Below are 25,173 nucleotides of genomic sequence, written 5' to 3' on the forward strand. Positions count from 1 at the left end.
TATCAACCTTTGGGGGTGCTCTCATGATCACCTCCGGATCTTAAAGTACATTAAAATTAGAACAGTAGAGTAAGATGGTTTGACAATTAAGCCATGAATAATGTCACATGAATATGAATTTATTCATTATGCATCAGTGTGTAATGAATAATGTCAATTTCTCGTCAGGTATGTCGTCAAACACTTTCCAAAAAACAGTGCTGCATGCCCGATGGCGGGTATGTGTCACTGGTATGCAGGTATGTGACACAGGTGATAGACATTTTATATCTGCCCACAAACAGCGAGAACAAGCGCAATTTCAACGCTTGCACATTTAGAAAAAGGTTAAGCATGCAAAGAATCAATGTCAGTGCCCCAGCACAAACCGAATCCTAGCATTCTGCGTGGCCATGAGGTAACCTACCACAGCGTCATGCTAGGTCCCAGAAACTGGAATTCTTTCTTGATCGTACAAAGGTATCTGCTTCATGAGGTAATTATCTGCAGAAGCTTGATCGAATGAATGGTGCTTCTTAATGTATGATACCATTTATGCGTTTTTTACCATGTTCTTGATCTATTACTAAAGCCTTATCTACTGGGGCAATCTGCGTCCTGCTTTCGTTTTTGTTTTGCTATGCCCATTTTTGTTTTGCTACAGGTGCCGTTAGGTTGTATACGAGGGAATATTGGTCAATTGCCAGCTCGTAATAAGTTCACTTGCTACGTGATGCCATACAGGCTCATAAAAAGGGTGTGCCACACTCGCTGCCATGACTGCAGGTGGCGCTGACTGACACTCTCACGTTTAAATTCACGTATAAAGCTAATAAGGTGACTGGGGGGGGGGGGGGGTTACCGCCGTAACCGCTCAGTGGTAGAGCATCGAACCCGTTATTCGGAGGTCGTAGGTTGGATTCCAGTTCACGGAAAGTTACCTTTTTACCCTCTTTTCTTTCTTCTTATTTACATTACATTGGTTCTAAAAGCTTCCCCTATACATGCCTTTGCATTATTGTCGGTTTGAACTCGGTAATATTGTGTCAAAACACGTAAGAACGAGCCCTTAGGTATAAACGTCTTTCCTTATATATATATATATATATATATATATATATATATATATATATATATATATATATATATATATATACAATGGACGGCGCTCGCATAACGCAGAGAACCCCACAATTTTTTCAACCTTTTTTTCTTACCTGATAACTTTCTGTTCTTTGTTGTCTTTTTGTCCCTTTTTTCTCAATTTTTTTGCTTGACATGATATCAATTAGAGAACGAAGAAAAGTACCCTCATTTGTGACGCAGGCCAGACTCTGGCTGAAACTGTCGAAATAAACGCTCTGGTTGTTATCGTTCTCATGAAAATACACTTGACAGATATGTATGGTTCAACGTACCAAAACCACCATATGTATATGAGAGACGCCGTAGGGGAGGTCTCCGGAAATTTTGACCACCTGGGGTTCTTGACATGCACCCAAAGCTGAGCACACGGGCCTACAACGTTTCCGCCTCCATCAGAAATGCAGCCGCCACAGCCGGGATTCGATCCCGCGACCTGCAGGTCTGCAGCCAAATATATATATGGCACAATGGGAGCGTTGTCAACAAGGATAAATATATTTATTTCCCAACAGTTTCGGGAGGGGTCCTCCCTTCATCAGGGGATGAGTATAACTCATCCATTTAACAGGACGCAAGGATCTTTGATCTAAACATTGCCCAACAAAACAGTTTTGGACAAGCATACACCCTTGTGTTATATATATATATATATATATATATATATATATATATATATATATATATATATATATATATATATATATATATATATATATATATATATATATATAGGCAGGCATGGTGGTTGAGTTGCCTAGCGTGGCCAAGAGTATTTTCGACAAATTATCGGGACCGCTATAGGCACCAAAATAGCACCCAACTATGCCAATATATTTATGGGAAAGGTAGAATCAGAATTCCTTGAGCAAAGTTCCTTGAAACTACTGTTATACAGAAGATACATACACAACATTTTTCTTATTTGGACCCACAGCGAGGACGCACTTCTCAGCTTCATCAATACTTACAATGCTGTACATCCGAACATACATTTCACACACACATACTCGCAAGTAACCGTAAATTTTCTTGATGTCACCATAACGATAGATGAGGACAAGCTCTGTACAACCCTATATCGCAAACTAACGGATCGACTACAATATCTCCATTACGAAAGCGATCACCCGCACCACTGTAAAAACAGTATTCCATACAGCCAGGCTCGTGGTTTAAGCGAGGAAGAAAGTTTAAGCGGAAAGACAGGGAGGTTAGCCAGTTCTTAGACTGGCTGGCTACCCTGTGCTGGAGAAAGGGGTTAGGGGAATGAAAGATGTTAAAAAGAAATGTTGCGAAGAGAGAGAGAAATTACAAAAAAAATGCGACAAAGGAAAGGAAACATCAAAGAGTATAAGACACTAAAGTCTGTCTCTGAGGCCAGTTGTCCGCAAAAAGTGCAGCAAAGCTTTCAAAGCCTTCTGGGCTGAGGATGGGCTTGGCCAATGACCCAGAATCCTTTGTTTCGACAAAGACCGATCGTCTAGTCTATCCAGAGCTGCAGTGAGTTCATGTCTTTGCGCGTTGAAATAGGTTTACTCACACAGAAGGTGCGCGATGGTTTCTTCGCAACTTCGGTAAGTGCATGTAGTAAGTGCATGTATTACATGGTGGCCCCGATTCCTGCAGTGATGCTTACGCATGGGGTTGCTGTGCCGCATATGAATCTGACGATTAAGAGAAACCTCACCTTCCTTCCACTGCTCAACTTTTCACTCACCACCCAAGTTCGGCCACAGGGTATCTCCCTGGCCAAAATTACTGCTCTCCAAGATAACCATGTCGAGCCCTTCAGAGTTGACGATTGCTGCAGCTCAGTCAGTGGTTCCACTCCATCACGTTCTTCGGGTGCCGACATTGAGCGAATGGTGTCATCGGACCTCACGTCTGAGCAAGCTTCAGCGCTTAGCCACGTTCTTGGGGGCTATCGTAGCATTTTCGACTTTGCCAGCCACTCTTTAGGCAAAACGACCATTGTCACCCATCGCATAAATACTGGCCATGCGACCCCCATTCACCGACGCCCCTACCGTGTGTCGGCGTCGGAGCGTGCAATATTGCAACATGAAGTCGGCAAAATGCTTGCGAAAAACATTATCGAGCCTTCATGCAGCCCCTGGCGTCTCCAGTCGTCCTTGTTAAAAAGAAAGATGGAACATGGCGCTTTTGTGTCGATTACCGTCACCTTAACAAAATTACCCAAAAAGACGTTTATCCTTTACCTCGCATCGACGACGCCCTCGACTGCCTGTACGGTGCCACCTATTTTTCAACTATTGACCTTCGGTCAGGGTACTGGCAGATAGCCGTCGACGTGATGGACCGCGAGAAGACCGCATTCATCACTCCTGATGGTCTTTATCAGTTAAAGTGATGCCCTTTGGACTCTGCAATGCACCAGCCACATTTGAAAGAATGATAGACTCATTGCTTCAAGGGTTGAAATGGTCCACCTGCTTGTGTTATCTTGACGATGTTATTGTCTTTTCGCCCACATTCGACTCGCATCTTGATCGTTTGTCAGCTATTTTGGACGTTTTTCGTCGAGCCGGACTCCAGCTTAACGCCTCCAAGTGCCACTTCGCTCGTCGCCGAATTTCCGTGCTTGGTCACCTTGTCGATGCCCAAGGCGTGCGTCCAGACCCAGAGAAAATTCGTGCAGTCACGAACTTTCCCGTTCCGAGGACCACAAAAGATGTCCGCAGTTTTGTGGGGTTGTGCTCGTATTTCAGGCGCTTTGTTAAGGACTTTGCGACCATTGCACGCCCACTCACAGACCTCTTGAAGAAAGACGCCTCGTTTACCTGGGGCCATGATCAAGCGTCATCGTTTTCGCAACTTACGACACTGCTTACAACGCCACCAATCTTGAGTCATTTTGATCCATTAGCCCCAACCGAGGTTCACACGGACGCCAGTGGACACGGCATAGGAGCTGTGCTATTGCAGCAACAACGCGGACACGACCGTGTTATAGCCTACGCAAGTCGACTACTATCTCCAGCCGAGCGCAACTATTCCATCACGGAGCGCGAGTGCCTCGCCCTTGTATGAGCAGTCGCCAAGTTTCGCCCATAGCTGTACGGGCGCTCATTCCGTGTTGTCATGGATCATCACGCGCTCTGCTGGCTAGCCTCCCTGAAGGACCCCACGGGACGTCTCGCTCGTTGGGCTCTACGCCTTCAAGAGTACACGTTCTCTGTAATGTACAAAACAGGGTGATTACATCAGGATGCCGATTGTTTATCCCGCTACCCTGTTGACGAAGCAACCGATACCGACGCTATCACGGACGTTTTTTCCGTGTCGCAGCTGTTAAACATTAGTGAAGAGCAACGTCGGGATGCTTCTTTACGAGCCATCATTGACAAATTGGAGTCAACGCCACGCGACCCGTCCCTACGAATGTTTTTGGTGAAAGACGGGATCTTATATCGCCGAAACCTTGATTCCTTCGGATCAGACTTACTTCCTGTCATCCCAGCGCTCCTGCGTTCCTGTGTCCTGCATCAACTCCATGACGCTCCCATAACGGGCCATTTGGGCGTTTCTCGCACGTACGATCGAGTACGACGTCGGTTTTTTTGGCCTGGACTTGCCTGCTCTGTTCGACGCTATGTCGCCGCTTGTGAGCCTTGTCAGCGTCGCATACATAGATAGCATGCATAGATAGCATGTCACATACATAGATAGCATGTCACCTAGAGTACGATTAAAGCGCTCGGTAGCCCCATTGGTTTGAGGGTGGCAAATGGTACATGTGAGATGTACAATAGCACACTCAGCGAGCAATTTTTCAATGACCTTGGACAAGAAGGGGCGGCCACGGTCACTGAAGAGTTCTTGAGGGCCTCCATGACGCAACACAAAATGACGCAGTAGGAAAGTGGCAACCTCCTGTGCTGTAGCCGTTTGAAGAGCAGCGGTCTCAGCATAGAGCGTTAGGTGGTCGATAGCAACTATTATCCACCTGTTGCCAGTCGGAGTCAATGAAAGTGGCCCATAAATAACTATTCTGACCCGTTTGAAGGGTCGGGAAGGGCATGGTAAAGGCTGCAGTTCACCGGCGGAGGCGTGTGGTGGAGGTTTTCGGCGCTGACATTTGGCACAAGAGCGGACGAAGTTGAGGACGAAGGTATACATACCACGCCAGTAGTAACGATGTCGAAGCCTTTCGTAGGTCTTGAAGACTCCTGCGTGGCCACATTGTGGGTCAGCGTGGAAAGAGGAACAAATCTGCAACTTGAGGGTTCGTGGAACAACGAGCAGCCACTTGCGTCCCTCTGGTGCGTAGTTGCGTCAATAGGGAAGCGTGTCACGTATCGAGAAGTGTGGAACTAGGCGCCGGAGCGTTCGCGTCTTTGGGAGTTCCGAAGTGTCGGAGAGATGATTGAGAAGAGACGCAGTCCACCGGTCATTGCGTTGTTCGATAGCAATGGTGTCAAAAGCAAGATATGACAATGTGGAATCGCCAGCGGAGTCAGCTGTGGCATTGTGGGACAGGGGGGAACGGGAAAGGGCGTCGGCATCAGCATGCTTCCATCCTAACCGATAAACCACGCGTATGTCATAATCCTGAATTTTCAACGCCCAGCGAGCGAGGTGGCCAGATGGGTGTTTTAACGTCGAAAGGAGCACAGCGCAGGGAGTTGGTCACGACGTCAAAAGAACGACCATATATATATGGGCGAAACTTTCCAAAGGCCCACACAATGGCCAAGCACTCCTTTTCTGTGACGCTGTAGTTGCTCTCAGCCTTGGTAAGTTTGCGACTTGCGTATGCCACGACGTATTCCTGATACTCCGGGTTACGCTATGCAAGCACGGCACCCAAGCCTACGCCACTGGCGTCAACGTGGATTTCAGTTGGAGCTTCAGGATCAAAATGGCGTAGAATGGGTGGCGTCGTGAGAAGCCGTTGCAAGGTGGTGAAAGCCTCGTCGCAGGCAGGGGACCACGATAAAAGGTCTTTACAGTTGCTGAGAAGTTGCGTGAGAGGTGATATAATAGATGCGAAGTTTCGGATGAATCGCCGGAAATATGAACACAAGCCAATGAAACTTCGAAGTTCTTTGATGATGGCAGGTTTAGAAAACGCCGTAACAGCTCGCAATATCTCGGGATCCGGGAAGATGCCTTTCTTAGAAACAACGTGGCCCAAAATGTTCAGTTGACGCATGGCAAATCGACATTTTTTGAGGTTTAATTGCAAACCGGCGTTAGTCAAGCAAGTAAGGATGTGCTGAAGGCGACGTAAGTGGGTGTCAAAGTTAGGGGCAAAGACCACAATATCATCGAGGTAACACAAGCATATCTTCCATATTAGTCCACGCAGGATGTTGTCAATCATTCGTTCGAACGTTGCAGGTGCATTTCAAAGTCCGAAGGCATGATGGTGAATTCATAACAGCCGTCTGGCTTGACAAAAGCGGTTTTGCGGCAATCGGCCTCCACCATAGGCACCTGCCAGTAGCGTGACCGCAAGTCTAACGAGGAAAAGAACTCGGCACCCTGTACACTGTCCAAAGCATTGCCAATACGCGGTTGTGGATAGACATCCTTCAGCGTGATCTTGTTCAATCGCCGGAAATCGACACAGAAACGAATAGAACCGTCTTTCTTCTTTGACGAGGACCACCGGATACGCTCATGGGCTCTGTGAAGGTCGAATGACGACTCTGCGAAGCATGTCGTCTACTTGGTCAGCAATGACGCGGCGTTCCGTAGCGGACACGCGATATGGTCGTTGTCGCAGCGGTGAGTGGGACTCAATGTCGATGTGGTGTTCTGCTAAGGCACGGCCGAGAGATGTTTGTTCAACATCGAAAGAATGGTGGTAGCACTCAAGAATGGTGAGAAGTTGCGAATGCTGCGAAGATGTCAAATCTGCAGCGATGAATGGTTGAAATATGTTCGCCGACATTGAGGACATTGAGTCACCCGCTGAGACGACAGCCAGTTCACAGACGGAGGTAGAAGGTACCTCATCGAGGACGGATATAATTCTGGTAAAACTGATTGTCTCGACGTGACCAAAGCATTCGGGACAAAGTAGGGATAAAGACGACGACTCATGATTATAAATTGGCAATGTGGTTGAGCCTTCTACAAGGTCGAGAGCAGCAAAAGGTAGGGGGAGGGCTCTTCGGGCGACGAATATTGGAGATGGTGTGAAGAAGACCGTGCCGTTGGTTATGGCGCTGCATGAAACTGGCACGAACACAAAAAAGCATGGAGGGATGTAGGTGTCATTGTTAACGACAAGTTTAGCGGCAGACTGGGTGTCGACGGACGCTTGGTCATCCAGAGAGCAAAATTCAACCTCAGCCTTAGCACAGTCGATTACGGCGTTATGACGTGACAAAAAGTCCCATCCCAAGATAATAGTATGGGAGCACGATGAAAGAACCATGAACACTATCGTATACAGAACGTCCTGAATTGTCATGCAGCCTGTATACATACTGTGCTCGGTTGAACAGGTTGAGCACTGGCTGTGCGAAGCGATGATCCAGAGAAAGGCGTCGTAACCTTACAAGTTTAGCGGCAGATCTAGCATCTTTAACAGAAACAGCTGCACCAGTATTTACAAGAGCGACAGTAGGGATATTTTCAACGAACACATCAGTAACAATGGTAGGTGACAAATGAGGATTTGGGCAAACCGAAACTTGCGCAGTTCTTGCCTCAGGAACTGTGTTGTCTAGCTTTCCTCCCCATTATGCGCGGGCCGTCGACGCATAGGAGAAGGCGAGCGGTGGCGTGGAGAGGGCGAGCGAAGACATCCTGACCGAGGACGGTGGTCGTCCTGGTAGCGGGCTGGCATTGTAGTGGAGGAACCGTATTGCGCGTTTGAGTCAAGCTGGAAGAAAGGCTCACGGCCGTTTTTATTGGCGATATGCGTCCGGCGGCGGCAAGACCTTGCGACATGTCCGGGGTATCGGCAAGCGTAACATATCGGGCGATTGCCGAGGGTGCGCCCCGGGTTGGCGGTGTTAGTGCTGGTCCAGTGAACTGGAGCTGGGGGATAGCTCGCGCGAGGCTGCAATGGAGGCGCAGGCGCCTTGCGAGTTGGCATGGCTGCAGCCGCGGCATAGGTGAGAGGAGCAGCCTAAAGATTAGGCTCGCGAGCAGCTGGTAAGGCCTCGGTGACCTCTCCTTGAATGATGCCACGAATAGACGACGGTAAAGTTGGGGTAGGTTCTGGTGTGAAAGGCACCAAGGAAAGCTGTCGTGCGACTTCTTCGCAGACAAATGCTTTTATTTCGGCTATTAGTGACGCTTGGTCATGAACATTGATCACACTAGACAGTGATGCCAAATCGTGCGCTGGAGGACGTCTTGTCAGAGCTCGCTGCTTCCGCAATTCCTCGTAGCTTTGGCAGAGGTTAATTACGTCGTTAACAGTGCTCGAGCTTTTCCCCAAGCGCATTTAAAAAGCGTCGTCGTCAATCCCTTTGAGGATGTGCCTACATTTTTCAGCTTCCGTCGTTGCGGCATTCACGCGTCTGCACAAATCAACGATGTCTTCTATGTAACTAGTGAAAGTTTCACCCGTTTCTTGTGTACGTATGCGTAAACGTTGCTCGGCACGAAGTTTTTGCACGGCAAGTCGATCGAAGACTGCTACAATCGACGGTTTAAATTGCGGCCACGTTCGGACGTCTGCCTCGTGGTTTATAAGCCAGAAGCTTGCTACACCCGCGAGGTAGAACGACACCCGTGTCAACTTGTCCGCGTCCGTCCATCTGTTTAGAGCGCTCACCCGTTCGAAAGTCGAAAGCCATTCTTCAACGTCGTTGTCATCTGTTCCACTGAATATTGGAGGCTCCCGCTGAGAAACACTGCCTGAACAGGTGGCGGGAAGAGATGGAAGCGTCTGCTGATCGGCGTCCGGCATAGCAGAAGATAGCCGTCGAGAAGAGAGTTCAAGGATGGTAGCGGGAAGGTATAGGGGACGGTACCCCGCACATCCACCAATTATAAAGGAGATTTATTGAACAGAAAGATTGATGCTTGGAAGGCGATGCACCAGCCGCAATTTCCGAGATTGAGCCGCTGCTGCACGCTGATGATAATGGCCTCTGCCCCAGAGTACTTGCTCTTCTCTACAACATATATCATATATATATATATATATATATATATATATATATATATATATATATATATATATATATATATATATATATATATATATATATATATAGGTATGGGATATGGCACAACGGGAGCGTTGTCAACAAGGACAAACATATTTATTTCCCAACAGTTTCGGGAGGGGTCCTCCCTTCATCAGGGGATGAGTTATCCCCTGATGAAGAGAGGACCCCTCCCTCATCCCCTGATATATACGTGAGTGAATTTTTCGTGTTACCTAGAGGACACTTGAAATTTCGTGCACCGAAGTCCCACTTTGTCGCGCTAAATAGTTTACATATTACGGCGAAAGAGTGGCTACTTGGGGTGGTATGTTTTCCATTTTGAAAGAAATGTACTGTATACTTATTACTGGTTTCGGCAGTTACTACAGAGCAATTTCTCATGATCTGAAGGTGCTGCTTTTTTATGATTGTGGTAGTATATTCATTTTTGTATGAACTTCCTTTTTATCTCCGTGGCGAAAAAGTGCTTTGTGCTGCATGTTTTGTGTTTCTTTTAAATTAGCAGAATTTGTTACATCTATAATGTCTTATTGTTTTCTGATTTACATGTTTCTATAATAAATGATTAAAATACTTTAGGAACGAATTAAGCAAATCATTGTCAAAATATTGCTACAAAGTTGGGGAAAAGGGCATGTTCACTTATATTGCGGCTTACTTTTTACAATTTAGCAGTCTAAGTATAAATGTTACCTATATATTGTTACATAGCATTCTTTGTTAGGAAGACATGCAGAAGTGTTCAAAATAGTGATTTTGATTTTAAAGGAGAAGGAAGTTTGTCTATCTGAGCAGCAACAAGTTACCACGAAGCTTGCATTTTCCGCATATTAACTACATATCGCTTCAGCGTGATTCCAGCGGGGCTTTTCGGCAGCGAATAACGCCACTCATACAACTTCTGGGCAGTTGTTTTTGTTATACAGCTGTAAGACACGTCGGAAAAGGGCAGTAGTGGTTATTTTGTGGAAAGGTACTTCTCCGTTCAACCATCAAAGTCCAGGATATATTGAAACACTGCTGCTCCAGAGGGAAATTCAATGCAATTGATGGCCTGCAAGACATTATTATAACGTAGTGTGAGAGTTCAGATAAATAATGGTAAGTGTCTAAGTGGTTGTAAATGCTGCCATCCCGGCACGATAGTTGTGGCTGTACTAGAAGTATTTTCAACAAGACTTCCATTGGATGAATAATTACGTTCAGTAACTTGAAACTCTATGCTATTATTGTAACTATAACGATTTTCAGAAAAACGCTTATGCGGCAGAATCAAAGTGAGAACAATCACAATCAACTCTGGTATGCTTCAGTTCGTGACCTCTCATTACTGTTCCTTCATTACACACAGAAGACGGAGTAATGTGTCGCATGGTTGTAGAAGCTGAGGACACGTAATGACATCTGCAATGAAGCTGAATCTGTGCTTTTTCTCGAAGGTCACATACACGCTCAAAAATGGACAGGAATTCAGGACATCACTATGCCATACCCAAATAAACCAGCCATAAACGTCACGGATACCATGTTGCAAATGGTAAGATAATCTAACCAATGCTAGGGCAGGTATGAACCAGTTGATTAAGTTCCTTCTACGAAAAGGGCGGCAAACTCATTCATGAGTAGACGTACTCTGATTGGGATCAAACTGCTAGCCTCTGTCTGAATGAGTCCAGGATAGAGTACCAGGAAGTTGTTTTTTCATGAAGTAAGTGTTAATGCGTACAATTGAGGAAACGTTTGGCGAGCATGAGACCGAGTGAGCCTTAAGCACAAAATATATTTCATGACAGAGTCTGATGGAGCTCCACAATTTTTTCAACCTGTGCTTCTAGTACCGTGGAATCACACTATGGAATGACGAACAGAATCTGTCAAAACTTAGCGCTAATTAACTCGTTCATTTCACAGACCCCAGGCAAAAACATGAAAAAGATTAACTGCCGTTGAAATTATTAAATATATTTTAGATCTCTTGTGACACAAAGCAATGAACCTTAGTTAGGGGTACCAAGTTCATACAGCCTTTCATGTATCATGTATCTGCACAATTCAATGCTATGATGATAAAGCCAACAAACACACTTTGTTACCCTTCGGAATCACATCTTCTCTGTCACAGCCATCGCAGTGGAGAAACACAAGTCGGTTACAATGTACTTGTAATCTGACCTCGAATCCTACGTATGCTGAAAAAATGCGTATTTACGTTTTGTTGCGCCAGGAAAAAAAAAGCAGGAAAGTGTGGAATTGAGATTAGCAGTTAAATAATAAAAAAGTAGTATTTACAAGTTTTGGACAACAACACTGCTGCTCAAGACTGCTAAAACTGTTCCACTTGGTTTCGTACCAGAAGCTGAGCTTTACGCAACAACTTAAGGAACAAAAATTATTGTGGGTTAAGCACTGCGGCCAACTTGCTTTGAATACCAACGCATTCTGTGATCATAGCAAGGAGGTAAATTGTCGCTACGTTAACACGCAGGAGGATACCTTGTAGAGAGTGGGCTGCCTCTGTACTGTTTTACAAGCAATTAGATAAGTCGCTTAATTACTGTAAGTAATAAAAGGCCACCAAGCGTTAGAGTGATGTCACTACGGCCTCCTAAAAACGAGTTTGACAAGACCGAGGCTCGATGGCTATACTTGAAGAGTAGTTGACACTTTACGTCAGCGTGTGTTAGTGCTATCAGATAGCCCAATGCTCAAACTTCACATAATTAACTGCGACTTGCACACTGACTACCACTACGTCTTGTGTTAATTTTGGTTTCTTTCGGAGTGTAACCTGACGTGTTTCTTCGGCAGAACATGACTGTGTATGGGATATTTCGATATGCGGAGGAGTTTTTTACGTCCATGGGCCTTCCCGCAATGCCGCGCACATTTTGGACGCGATCGGTATTGGAAAAGCCATCGGACAGGAAAGTTGTTTGTCATCCGTCAGCCTGGGACTTATACCTCAACAACGATGTCAGGTCTGTTACCAACTTTACCGGTTGCGATCTTACTGCTTTTTTATTTAAAATTTTATTGTTACTTTTGCATATGGAAAACGTAAAACGATGTTAATATAGCTTCAAAGAATACAATATGTGCGAATTCCAAGGTAGCACAGCACTCAAAGTTTCCACTGATGGCTCTGTCTTTTTCGCAATCTTGTCACTAAATATTTTTGCTAGAAAAGTTGGCGATGTATGAAGCCAAAGCAGCCGTGGCTCTTCTTACGCTTATATTGTAAGAAATATACAAGCTGAGCTCCCATCAATGTAAACGTATCAATTGAAGAACAAGCAAACACGAAGGCCACCTCATCGAATCCCAGCTGTGGCTGCTGCATTTTCGATGGAGGCGAAAGTGTGTGAGGCCCATGTAGTGACATTTAGGCACGTGGTCCAAAACCCCAGGTCGTCAAAATTTCCGAAGCGCTTCAAAACATCTTTTTTATAATCAAATTATGGTTTCAGGTCGTTAAACCCCCATATAATAATAATAATAATAATAATAATAATAATAATAATAATAATAATAATAATAATAATAATAATAATAATAATAATAATAATACCTATTATTATTATTATTATTATTATTATTATTATTATTATTATTATTATTATTATTATTATTATTATTATTATTATTATTATTATTATTATTATTATTATTATTATTATTATTATTATTATTATTATGGGGCAGGCAGAAAGCCTGCTTCAGTGGTAATGTGTGCGTAAAGAACATGCTGCGAACGAAATGGAATAAGTAGCTCACAGCCGAATGCGCCGTCAGATGATCATTCGCTTGGGATTGTTGTTTATAGAGTACGCGTGGTATGCACGTACTTTTCTCACGTAGTGAATCTGACAGAAATATCCGGATGAGACAGTGTTTTATTAAAACGCGCTCACAGCTAATGTTATTTGAAGCTGACGGAGGTCATTATGTGTGGAAAGAGATGATGTGCCAATGCAGGCAGTCTATATATTTTGAAATTGTGCACCGACGAGGAAGCTGCGAATAAAAACAGCTGTCGCAGATTAAGAGAAAAAATTTAAATTCTGCGCTAATGTTCTTTCTGAGTAGGGTGTTGCTGCAATTCTAAATCTTGGGGCAATGTCGTTCCACTGGAGTGTGAATGAGGAAGTGCGTGGCACAGGCAACCCTTCAATACTGTTGACGCTTGCTACTGCCTCATTCATTGCCTGCTTACCGAAATGGCAATGGCAGCACCGTCTTTTACGCGGCCCGGGTATCAGCAGCATGCTTCAGTAGCGTTCTTTGTATTTTGCAATTAGAGGTAAAATAATACGGTCACTTCTCTGCATATCTGTAGGTCATATTATTTTATGCTTACTTGCCTTGTTTTACGCCTCTGTTGAGGACTGCATGGTGATGAGACTTAAGACAATGAAGGGATGACAAGCTGGACCCCAAAGTATTATGAACTTGAAAAAACTACACAAAATAAATGACAGATATTGCTTGGGTTCGAAATAATCGCGCACAAGCTTTAGCTCTTTTGCGACAGCAGATATTCGGGTACTCAAGCTGTACGTTTTCCGTTGTGGCCAAAGTCGTCGTCATGCTCCGACGAATTCCAATTGATAACAGGAGCCCTCACAGCGTATGTTCTGCTTGCTCGTGAAAGTATGTGAAGGCTGGATCTGATGGTGGCGTAGTTTGAAAGAGAGCTCGAATTCCTTTTCCTATAAGCCAAGGTGCGCGGAGGGAAGCCGAAAAAGTTTCAGGGGGGGTTGCTATATGACTCGGCCAGCAATCTACCTCTTTCTCGATGCCAGGGCCTATGCGCCCTTTTTCCAAGCGAAGAAGTCGTAAAACACCCCTCTATCTCGAAAACATTCGTTCAGGGAGTACCGGTTGTTCCGGCGCCAACCAACTCTTACAAGACGGTGGAGGGAAGCATGGGAAAATGAAAAAAAAAAGGTGGAGGGTTAACTTTAATAAAACGAGAATTGCTCATCGTCGCTCGTCTGCTATCCTGACAAAATTATCAGAGTTCTCGCACTTTTATATACGCACGGTGTGTTCGCTATTTACGTCTCGTTGAAGCGATAGGCTGTACGAATGTTACTTAGTCTACTGCAGCGGCTATCGTGTATACGGGAGCGCTTTGTAGAATTACGCCAGATCACGTAGTAAAAAGTTACCCACTAGCCTTACTTCGCATAATAGTACACTATGCTCGTATCGAAAAGGTTGCATCCAGGAAAATTTCCAATTTTTATAGAGTACTTTATTGCTTATAGTGAAACCCGTTCTGTACTTAATACAGTCCAAAATCTCCAATTCTTCTCCAGGATAAAACAATGCACACAAATAAACATGGATGACTTCCTGACGGCACATCACGAAATGGGACACGTGGAATACTACCTCAAGTACTCCAAGCAGCACATCGTCTTTCGGAGAGGAGCCAATCCAGGTAAGCCATTTTCTTTGCAATCATTACAGCAAAAACCATAGGCAGATATAAACAACGCGATTGCATGAAGCAGTTGGTTTCTTTGCGGTAAAACATTTTCGCACCTCGGAGCCAACGATCTGCATTATATGTAACAAAATTATTTAATAAAACTGTCCTGAGGGTTTTTTTTAAGTATGTACTAGAGTTCTGGAGTGTGTTTTAAACCTTAACCAGTATCTGTATCTGCGCACAGAGTTGGCCAAACGTAGAATGTTGCCACATCTTCCAGCCGCTTGGCCGCTCTACTTATGCTTAGTTGGAAATGGTCGCCTTTTTTAGCATTGTCCATGTATTTTAGAACATATCTCACCAACTCACTTTAGCAGGAATGAATCTTCCAAAGTATTAGGGAACTGTTTCTGTGATCAGCTTTATTTATCATATTCCCCTTCACAATAGCCCTTTATACACCGAGACTAGGCAAGCGCGCGTTAGACCCTTGGAGCAAAGCACCAAAATTCGTCCTTCCAAAGGGGCTTTAGACGTCGGGAAGCAGACGATAAAGGCGACACAGTAATGGTAATAATGGTGCCCACAACGCGAAATGAGCTCTTGCACCTCATGCCAAACCTAATTAAGATATACATGAGCCCATTTAGTCATGTATCTCCGAGTCATCAATAAAGTGCCATAATCAATCATCCCTTCATGAAACTTTTGTAATGCGATAGAAGTTAAATGGACAGTGTCGGCTGGTTTTAGCCATTGCAGCCGCTGCCGTCACACACTGAAAAGATGTGCTAGGCTCCTCTTTCTTGGGAGCGAGCATCACCTTTTCCGCCGGGGTCTTCTGGGTGCGTGCTTACCTCGTGAGCGAACAGCAAAAAAAAAGGGGGGGGGGGTGGAGGGCTTCTAGTTGCCGCCCTATCGATGCAACAATCAGCTTGTGGCTCTTGCCCCACAGACGCAAGAGCTTCTAGGGCTGCGCTCTCGACAAGAAAAAATGGTTCCAAAAATGTACCTGTAGCGGCGGTCGTCCCCAAGCAGATGCGCTCTACACATCAAAAATTCTAACACCGGCGAACACGACGTATAGCCCTTAGTACCAGCATGCGCTGCCCACTGGAGGCACTTCTCATCAACGACGTCACTACGCACAAACCTTGTTGTGGTCATCTACTGTCGCCGTGCCACAAGAAACTTGGTTACTGTTGTGTCCCAAACCACCCTTGGTTTCGAGCGAGCCTCCGAGCAGTACACAATGAAGCAGTGCAGATCGGTTGGAAACAACTCCGGTAATTAGGACTCCTCCTCTTCCTCCTCCTTCTTCCCCCGCTCAACACAACGATCCGCCGCTCGCTTACCCCCGGCAGTTCGGCGGCCGCTTCCAGCTGAGTAGGAATAAAACAAGTTTTAACAGTTACAACTCCCCTATGCCTTTTCACTACCGTTCCAGGAGTACGTGTACGACAAATTCGGACATAACAGTGGCGACGAGGAAGTGGATTTGGACCTGCTTGAGGCAACGCTCTTGACAAGCAATTCATGGTTACGCACGGGCTCCAGAATCAGCTACCCGAATTCACCGGCTCATCATGGTCATCGTGGTTTGGACGCGTGCAAATTTACTTCGAGGCTAACAACGTCACTAATGCAGCAATAAAGAGAGCCAACCTGCTAACGCTGTGTGGGCAGCAGACATATGACACAGTCTGTACCCTGATTCAGTCACGCACTCCAGCAACTGTCGTCGACTACGAAGACATTGTAGCTGCGCAGCGAAAGCACTATGATCCAAGGATATCGGATGTCTACAGCTAAGCCCGCTTTCAACGGCGAGATCAACTGGAAGGCAAAACAGTGAGCGATTACATGGCGGCTCTTAAAAAACTCGCCGCTCACTGCAATTTTGGTATGCCAACCATAGAAACTTCAGCTACTGCGCAAGAGGTAAGATTGACTACTACGCCTGCTAACATCCCTTTTCTCCCCTTGGACGTTATGTTCCGGGACCTTTTTCTGTGTCTTCTGCGTGACGAAGGCCTACAACAACGCATGTTCGCAGATACGGGTCTCACATTCTCCAAAGCCTATGATATCACCAAGCGAGCGGAGAGCGCCGGTCACCAGCAGAGGGACATCCGAGGGAACGTCGAGCCAGAGCACCACACCAGCCAGCAGCCAAGCCTTTCTGCTACCACGGTCCACTAAAGCAAAAAAAACAGCACTGTTGGCGATGCGATGACATGCACGATTCCCAGGTATGCCGATTCCAGACAATTACGTGCATTTCTCGTCAAAAATGGGGACACATCAAAAAGGTATGCATAACCAAGCGCAAACAGGCTAGGCCGAAGGGTTCCGTGCAACGTAACCACAATATCGACACTCAAGAGGGCCAGACACAAGATAGCACAGCGAGAACACCAGTAATGTCAGCTGCTGTATATGACTTAAACACCGTTGCAAATCTCGGCACAAGACCAATGATAATGACAGAAATCGTAGTACACCATCACCCCATCAAGTTTGAGGTGGATTCTAGAGCAGCATGCACGCTCATCGGTGAAGACACTTTTCAAGCTACTTGGAGTGAGAACGCACCAACGTTCCAGCAAGCGGCACGCAGCTGAGAACGTGGTAAGGACATTCCCTTCCACTACTGGATTTTGCACACGTAGAGGTCTACTACAACGGCCAGACCCACCATCTGCCATTGCTAGTCGTCCAGGGCTTTGGATTAAGCCTTTTAGGTCGAAATTGGTTCACCTCTCTTGGAGTGGCCGTTGGCGGAGTTAACCATGCATCAAGCTATCCGTCAGTAGAGCAGCTCCAAGAAAAGTACAACGCGTTTTTTTCGGAAAAATACCAGGAGGCCATTTGCCTTTAGACACACTGAAGCTGCAAGAAGATGCAACGCCGAATTTTTTAAAACCTAGGTGAGTACCTTTTGCTCTACGAACGTCATTCGAGAATGAGCTTGACCGATTGCAGGAGCAGGGGATCATCGAATTGACGCAACATTTAGAATGGGCTACACCAATCATTGTCGTCCGAAAGAAGAACGGTACCCAACGCCTCTGCGGAGACTACCGGAGTACCGTCAATCTATCTACAAAGGCGTCATCCTACCCACTGCCGACATCGGAAGAGGTTCTTAGCATGCTTCGGTGTGGAAAAATTTTCAGCACCTTGGATTTGACACAAGCCTACTAGCAATTGAAGGTGAGACCATCAATACCCGAACTGCTCGCGCTGAGCACCAGTGAGGGTCTCTATAAAGTGAAAAGGCTACCATTCAGCATAGCTGCCGCACCAGCGATGTTCCAGAAATTCATAGAGCTTAGCGGGATCTCTAGAGTTTGCGTCTTCTGAGATGATGTTGTTCTCGGAGGCGCCTCCAATGAAGATCACGCAGGACGTTTGGAGCTCATTCTTGAAAGGATATCAAAAGCTAACTTGCACATCAGCAAGAAAAATTGCGTTTTTGCGGTGCCTGAAGTGAAGTTTCGTGGACATCAGATTGACGCACAGGGTATTCACCCCACTGAAGACACAGTGCGAGCAATCACTGAAGCACGATCGCCTACTAACAAACAAAAATTGGAGTCGTTCTTAGGACTATTAACGTTTTACGACCGCTTCTTAGAACATCGAGCTACAGTGGCCAACTATCTATACGAGTTAGTGCAGAAAGAGTCCAATGGACTTGGTCGCCACGCCAACAAGAGTCGTTCCTTGCCTTTAAGGAACTGCTACGGAAGTCTACTGTTCTGCGACATTACGATGAAAGGAGGCTCTTCTGCTAGCCTGTGACGCATCACTATACGGAGTGGTGGCAGTTCTCTCCCAAGCTGAAGACCATGGACGGGAAGCGCCGATCGCTTTCGCATCGTGCACCCTATGGCGGGCAGAGAGAAATTATTCCCAGCTAGACAAAGAGGGACTTGCCATTGTCTACCCAGCAGACCCCTCTCGACAATATATTATTGGTAGAAAAGTGACCTTCATAACTGATCACCGGCCTTTATTGGATATTGTGGGCCCCCAGAAACCAATACTGCAGACATTGTCACCGCGGATGACACGATGGTGTATTAATAAGTCGGTGTACGATTATCAACTCCTACAACACACTGGCAAAAACACCAGAACGCCGACGCGCTAAGCCGCCTACCGCGAGACACCACAATAGACGAACCACCCCCAGCAGGTGATATACTTATGTTCGAAACGCTGCCGAACCCTCTGCTAACGGCTGACACGATAGCGGCATCATCGCAGAAGTGCACCGACTTCAAGGAAGTCTACGCAGCTATACAGGAAGGCTACGTACATAAGCTAAAAGGTGAACACTTCAACGCTTACCGCAAGCGAGCTACGAAGTTGAACACCCATCACGGCTGCGTCCCATTGGGATCAAGAATGGGGATTCCTATGCAACTTTGCGAACAATCATTTTCCACGCAGGTCATCAAGGCATTGTTGCGATGAAGAAGTGTGCCAGTAATTACATGTGGTGGCCGGGTATTGACCAGCCATCGAATCAACAGTTCACGATTTCCAGCCTTGCCAATGCAACTACAAAGCCTCACCAAGAGCTCTTATACCAAAACTGGAAAAACCAGAAATGACTTGGCACACCCTGCATATTGACCTTGCTGGACCCATCGAAGGATGTTCATTCCTGGTAGTTTTTGACGCATACATCAAATGGCTGGAGGTAAAACAAGTGGCCACAACGATATCGGTGGCAGTTATCGACACTATGCGGTCGTTGTTTGCAACGTTCGGACTACCGCGCAAAGTTGTCTTCGACAACAGCACTTCATTTGTGTCCACGGAGATTCTCAAGTTTCATAGAGACAACGGCGTCTCGTCTATTAAGTCAGCTCCATACCAACCGGCGACCAACGGGCAAGCCAAGCGCTACGTGGCAGAGCTCAAACACTCCCTCGCTAAAGATCAGATTGGGACAATGCAACGCCACGATGCACGCCTTCTCTTCAGACAGATCAACGCGCTTAAAAGCTCTACAGGGGCAACGCCAGCGAAACTGATGTTTGGCTGAGAAATGCAAAACCAGCTGACAGCTTTTGTCGCGGCGCCTTCGGTGAAGTCATTGTTCGAGGAAGAAAAGCTCGTGCGTAGCAGGAGAATTGAGCACCGTCACTTCAACCCAGCCATGCCCGTCATTTTAGCTGAGGAGCCTGGCTGGGTTAAAGGGACGGTGCTCAAACAAACAGGTTTGCGGTCATGTCCCGCGGACATCGGCGGTAAGGCCACACGCCACCGCCTTAATCAGCTACCTCGCCCAGGTAGTTCGTCAAGGGAAGCTTCCATTTAAGCAGGCACCCCGACAGCGGCTTCGTCCCACTCAGCCTGGCATCTGGCACCGAATTAAGTGGCGCCGCGGCCGACTAACACTGAACACAAGGGAAATGACAACCATCGAGCCGAGGTTCCTCTTCCCCCTGAGCATCAAGACGACAACGGCAGCCCCCAGATCGCTTCCAAGCCACCATCTAAGCAGGGAGGAGATGTAGGGTCTCAAACCACCCCTACGTTTCAAGCGAGCATTCGAGCGGTACACAATGAAGCGGTGGGTGCCGGTTGCGAACGACTCCAGTCATTAGGACTCCTCGTCTTCCTCCTCCTCCGTCTATCGCTCGACACAATGATACACCACTCGCTTACACACGACAGTTCGGCAGCCGCCTCTGTCTGAATAAGAAGAAATCAAGTTTTAACCATTGAAGCTTGCTTGCCTATGCCTTTTCACTACCGTTCCAAGAATACGTTTATGCGACGACGACAACCACGGACATGCCCCGCCGTGGTGGTCTAGTAGCTAAGGTACTCGGCTGCTGACCCGCAGGTTGCGGGTTCAAATCCCGGCTGCGGCGGCTGCATTTCCGATGGAGGCGGAAATGTCGTAGGCCCGTGTGCTCAGATTTGGGCGCATGTTAAAGAACCCCAGGTGGTCAAAATTTCCGGAGTCCTCCACTACGGCGTCTCTCATAATCATATGGTGGTTTTGGGACGTTAAACCCCACAAATCAATCATCACAACCACGGACATAACAGTTACTTAGCAAGCGCATGTTTACTACTGTTATTTTGCTCTTAAAATGCTTCCCTTGCTTCGTAAAACATTCGAATATGCTGCTATCGCATTCATTGCTTCGCTCTTTTGACTAAACTGACTTTATTCTTGTGAGCCCCACCACGGTGGTATAGTGACTTAGCTGCTGACCTACATGTCGTGAAATCAAATCCCGGCAGCGGAGGCTGCATTTTCGGAGGAGGCAAAGATGTTGTATGCCCGTATTCTCCACTTTTGGCGCACGTTAAAAAACCCTAGGAAGTCGAAATTTGCCGAACCCTCCACTACGGCGTCGCTCATATCCATATTGTGGTTGTCGGACCTTAAACTCCACATACATAGAGCATCTTTTTTTTTTGCATGGCGACAGAAGGGCATCATTTGGCGACCGGTACACTAGGTAGTTAGGAAATGGGAAAGGCCTTGCGAACTTTTCTGGCTAACCTCCCTGTCCTTCCTCATTTATTCCTCCTCCCTGCGAACTTTCGTGTTACGTTTTTTTGTGGACTTTAAAATTCACCATCAACAGCACCGACAAATACGACCGTAAAAGGTTATTAGCTTAGGCACACTGTAACAGTCTTTGATATAAACAAGTGAAGCTATAGATCACTCGGGAAGAAGCTTGACCGCCGTGTAAGAAACGGTTGAACAGGTGATGATGTTCCTAAGAATGCTGGAAGCATAGTATACGTATGTGCTGAGGCTGCATGATGAAATTTTCATGTGAACGTAAGTGTCTTGTAGCCATGCATTCTGCTCAATCCTACACTATTGGTAACAAGTGCCACTGAAGGCGTATACTTTCGTTGAGACCACAGTGAGGCTGTCGCTCTCGGTACGACTGAAGTACACCAAGAACAAGAGTGTAGCGTCAAAACATGCATCAACACAGTTGATATCTCTAATCGTCATATAATGCCAAAGCTGAAGTTAGAATGCTGATGAGTTATATGGCTTAATTAAAACAGGCATTTCTACTGCGCAGATTGGTTAACCTAGAGAAGGCGCTAAACCAAACGGTTTGTGATCACGAGAAAAAATTCGCCAGTGCGCCTTCGTTTCATTCGAGAGAATGTAGAAACCAAACTCTTCCGAACTCATGTTACAAAAAAAAAGTAAAATGCTTGCCGTGAGTTGCTGTACACGTAACTGTCACAGTTTTTGAAGCCACTAAAGAGAAGTTTGATCTGGGCGTTGTCACGCGCGTCTGCTTATTCCGGCATGGTTATCATGGCTTAAAATCAGCATTAGCCAGCGGTTAGCCCGCACTGGTCCACGTTAGCTAAGAGCCATAAGCAGTTAAACTTCAATCACGCCATAGGCTTCGCACGCAAACTGTACAGTGCTTTACCTGCAGACTCCATATTATTTCCCATAATATTGATATATAACAGCCGCTAAGCACGGCTGCACGAAAGAGGAGGACGAAGAGAGCTTTGTTTGATGCTGGTCTGGCACCATCTTGCTCGTCGAGTTTTTTGCGCTGTAAATAGATCATTAAACAAGTTACTCTTAACATCATTGGCGGAGGTGGACGACCCCCGTACCTCGATGGAGACGCGCAGCGGTCGCACCATCGGCGACCTTTCGACTGCTTCGGCTGCTGGTACTTCCTCTACGCCGCCTTCATCAGTCCAAGCCACCACCTACGTCACACTCCCGCACCTCCGGGATCCCGGAACTATCTCCGGTGATGGTACGATCGATCTTGACACTTGGCTAAATCGGTACGAGCGCGTCAGTGCTACTCACCGCTAGGATCCCACGCTCATGCTCGCCAACGTGCTTTTCTACCTGAACGGCACTCCCCGAACATGGTTTGAAAGCCACGAAACCAACATAATGATCTGGGATCTCTTCAAAGAAAAGATACGTGACCTGTTTGGCGATTCATCTGGTCGTCAGCTCGCTGCGAGGAAGACTCTTGCCACACGGGCCCAGTCTTCTACCGAATCGTACGTCTCCTATATTCTTGACGTCTTGGCCCTTTGTTCCAAGGCCGACCAGTGTATGTCGGAAGACGAAAAGGTTAACCACGTCGCGAAAGGCATTGCTGACCATGCTTTCAACCTGCTGATTTTCGAACAACGTCTGGAGCATCGACACAATCCTTAAAGAATGCCGACGTCTCGAACAAGCTAAAGCTCGCCGCGTAGCCCAAAGCATCCTGCGCCTTCGGAACACAGCGGCCACTTCTTCGTGTGACGACGCCTTCCACCAGGCCCCTCGATGTGACAACCTTACATGCATCATTCATTGAGAGGTCGGGGCAACACAACCGGTAGCCACGCCATTACCGACGCCTGCGCCTTCCCCGACCACGATCTCTTTAATACAAGCGGTCATTCGTGAATAGCTATCGAATGTCGGCCTACATCTTTTCCCTACCGTATACTCTGCTGAGCCTTTTTATCGTACCCCTTCTGCTCGTCGCATACAACTCAATCCGCGCATGGCACACTCTTGATGACCGGCCCATGTGTTTTAACTGTCGACGCGTTGGTCATATCGCTCGTCACTGCCGCAGCCGCTGTGCTCCACCGTCCCATTATGCACCTCAGTATCACGCCACTTCTGTTCGCCAGTCGTCCCCATCACTTTATCTATCAACGCCGATCACATTTTCCGCTCTAGCAGCACCTCTGAGCAGACCTCGCTACGACCGGTCACCGTCCCCTGCTCGTCGTCAGTTCTGGTCGCCCCGACAACGCCATGCTGCCTCCCCGACCTATTCGCAGCACCTCCGACCGGAAAACTAGGCCGTGCCGCTTCTGGAGGTGGAGTTGCGTTGAAGACCTTCGTAAGAAATCCTCGAACAACGTTAACAACGAACCGGAACCTTTTGGACGTCACTGTCGACAATGTTCGTGTCAGTGTATTGATAGATACTGGCGCGCATGTGTCCATTATGAGTGCTAACCTTCGCCGCCGACTTAGAAAAGTTGTCACGCCCGCCCTCAACCGAGCCGTACGAGTCGCGGATGGAGGAATTGCCGCAATTCTTGGCATGTGCTCAGCGCGAGTGTCTATTGGGGAGAGAAGCACTGTCGTTCTTTTCGCCGTTATCGAACATTGCCCTCATAAACTCATTCTCGGTATGGATTTTCTAGCCACACACTCTGCCCTCATAGACTGTTCAGCTGGCTCTCTCAATCTCAATTTACCCCTTTTTACCGACCCGACCAGCCCACTGCAAACCTGCCTCTGTTGCATTGATTTTACGCGCCTCCCTCCTAACTGTGTCACATATGTCGACTTATCCTCCACGCCGCCTGTACCTGATGGCGGTTACATGGTGGCACCGATTCCTGCCGTGATGCTTACGCATGGGGCTGCTGTGCCGCATATGATTCTGACGATTACGAGAAACCGCACCTTCCTTTCACTGGTCAACTTTTCACTCACCCCCAAGTTCTGCCACAAGGTATCTCCCTGGTCAAAATTACCGCTCACCAAGATGACCATGTCCAGCCTTTCAGAGTTGACGATTGCTGCAGCTCAGTCAGTGGTTCCACTCCTTCACGTTCTTCGGGCGCCGACATCGAGCAAATAGTGTCATCGGACCTCACGTCTGAGGAAGCTGCAGTGCGTTGCCACGTTCTTGAGTGCTATCGTAGCATTTTCGACTTTGCCAGCAGCTCTTTAGGCTAAAAGGCTATTGTCACCCATCGCATAAATACTGGCCATGCAACTCCCATTCACCGACGCCCCTACCGTGTGTCTGCGTCGGAGCGTGCAATATTACAACATGAAGTCGGCAAAATGCTTGCGAAAAACATTATCGAGCCTTCATGCAGCCCCTGGGCTTCTCCAGTCGTCCTTGTTAAAAAGAAAGATGGAACATGGCGCTTTTGTGTCGATTACCACCACCTTAACAAAATTACCAAAAAAGAAGTTTATCCTTTACCTCGCATCGACGACGCCATCGACTGCCTGTACGGTGCCACTTATTTTTCAACTATTGACCTTCGGTCAGGGTACTGGCAGATAGCCGTGGACGAGATGGACCACGAGAAGACCGCATTCATCACACCTGTAGGTTTTTATTAGTTTAAGGTGATGCCCTTTGGTCTCTGCAATACACCAGCCACATTTGAAAGAATGATGGACTCATTGTTCCAAGGGTTGAAATGATCCACCTGCTTGTGTTACCTTGACGATGTTATTGTCTTTTCGCCTACATTCGACACGCATATTGATCGTTTGTCAGCTATCCTGGACAATTTTCGTCGAGCCGGACTACAGCTTAACGCCTCAAAGTGCCACTTCGCTCGTCGTCAAATTTCCGTGCTCGGTCACCTTGTCGATGCCCAAGGCGTGCATCTAGACCCAGAGAAAATTGGCGCAGT

At 46.8% G+C, this 25,173-nt stretch overlaps 1 protein-coding gene across 2 annotated transcripts in view; it reads left to right on the plus strand.

The window, feature by feature from the left end:
• LOC142767620 (angiotensin-converting enzyme-like) overlaps positions 1–25,173 on the plus strand; it is a 240,802-nt gene that overhangs the window by 21,522 nt on the left and 194,107 nt on the right. For both annotated transcript variants that reach the window (XM_075869656.1, XM_075869655.1), the window contains exons 7-9: positions 10,727–10,824; positions 12,096–12,265; positions 14,609–14,733. In XM_075869656.1, coding sequence (XP_075725771.1) covers positions 10,727–10,824; positions 12,096–12,265; positions 14,609–14,733 — 393 coding nt within the window. The remainder of the gene's footprint in view (positions 1–10,726; positions 10,825–12,095; positions 12,266–14,608; positions 14,734–25,173) is intronic.

The sequence above is a fragment of the Rhipicephalus microplus genome, chromosome 7 (assembly GCF_043290135.1).
Source record: "Rhipicephalus microplus isolate Deutch F79 chromosome 7, USDA_Rmic, whole genome shotgun sequence".
NCBI classification, from domain to species: Eukaryota; Metazoa; Arthropoda; class Arachnida; order Ixodida; family Ixodidae; genus Rhipicephalus; species Rhipicephalus microplus.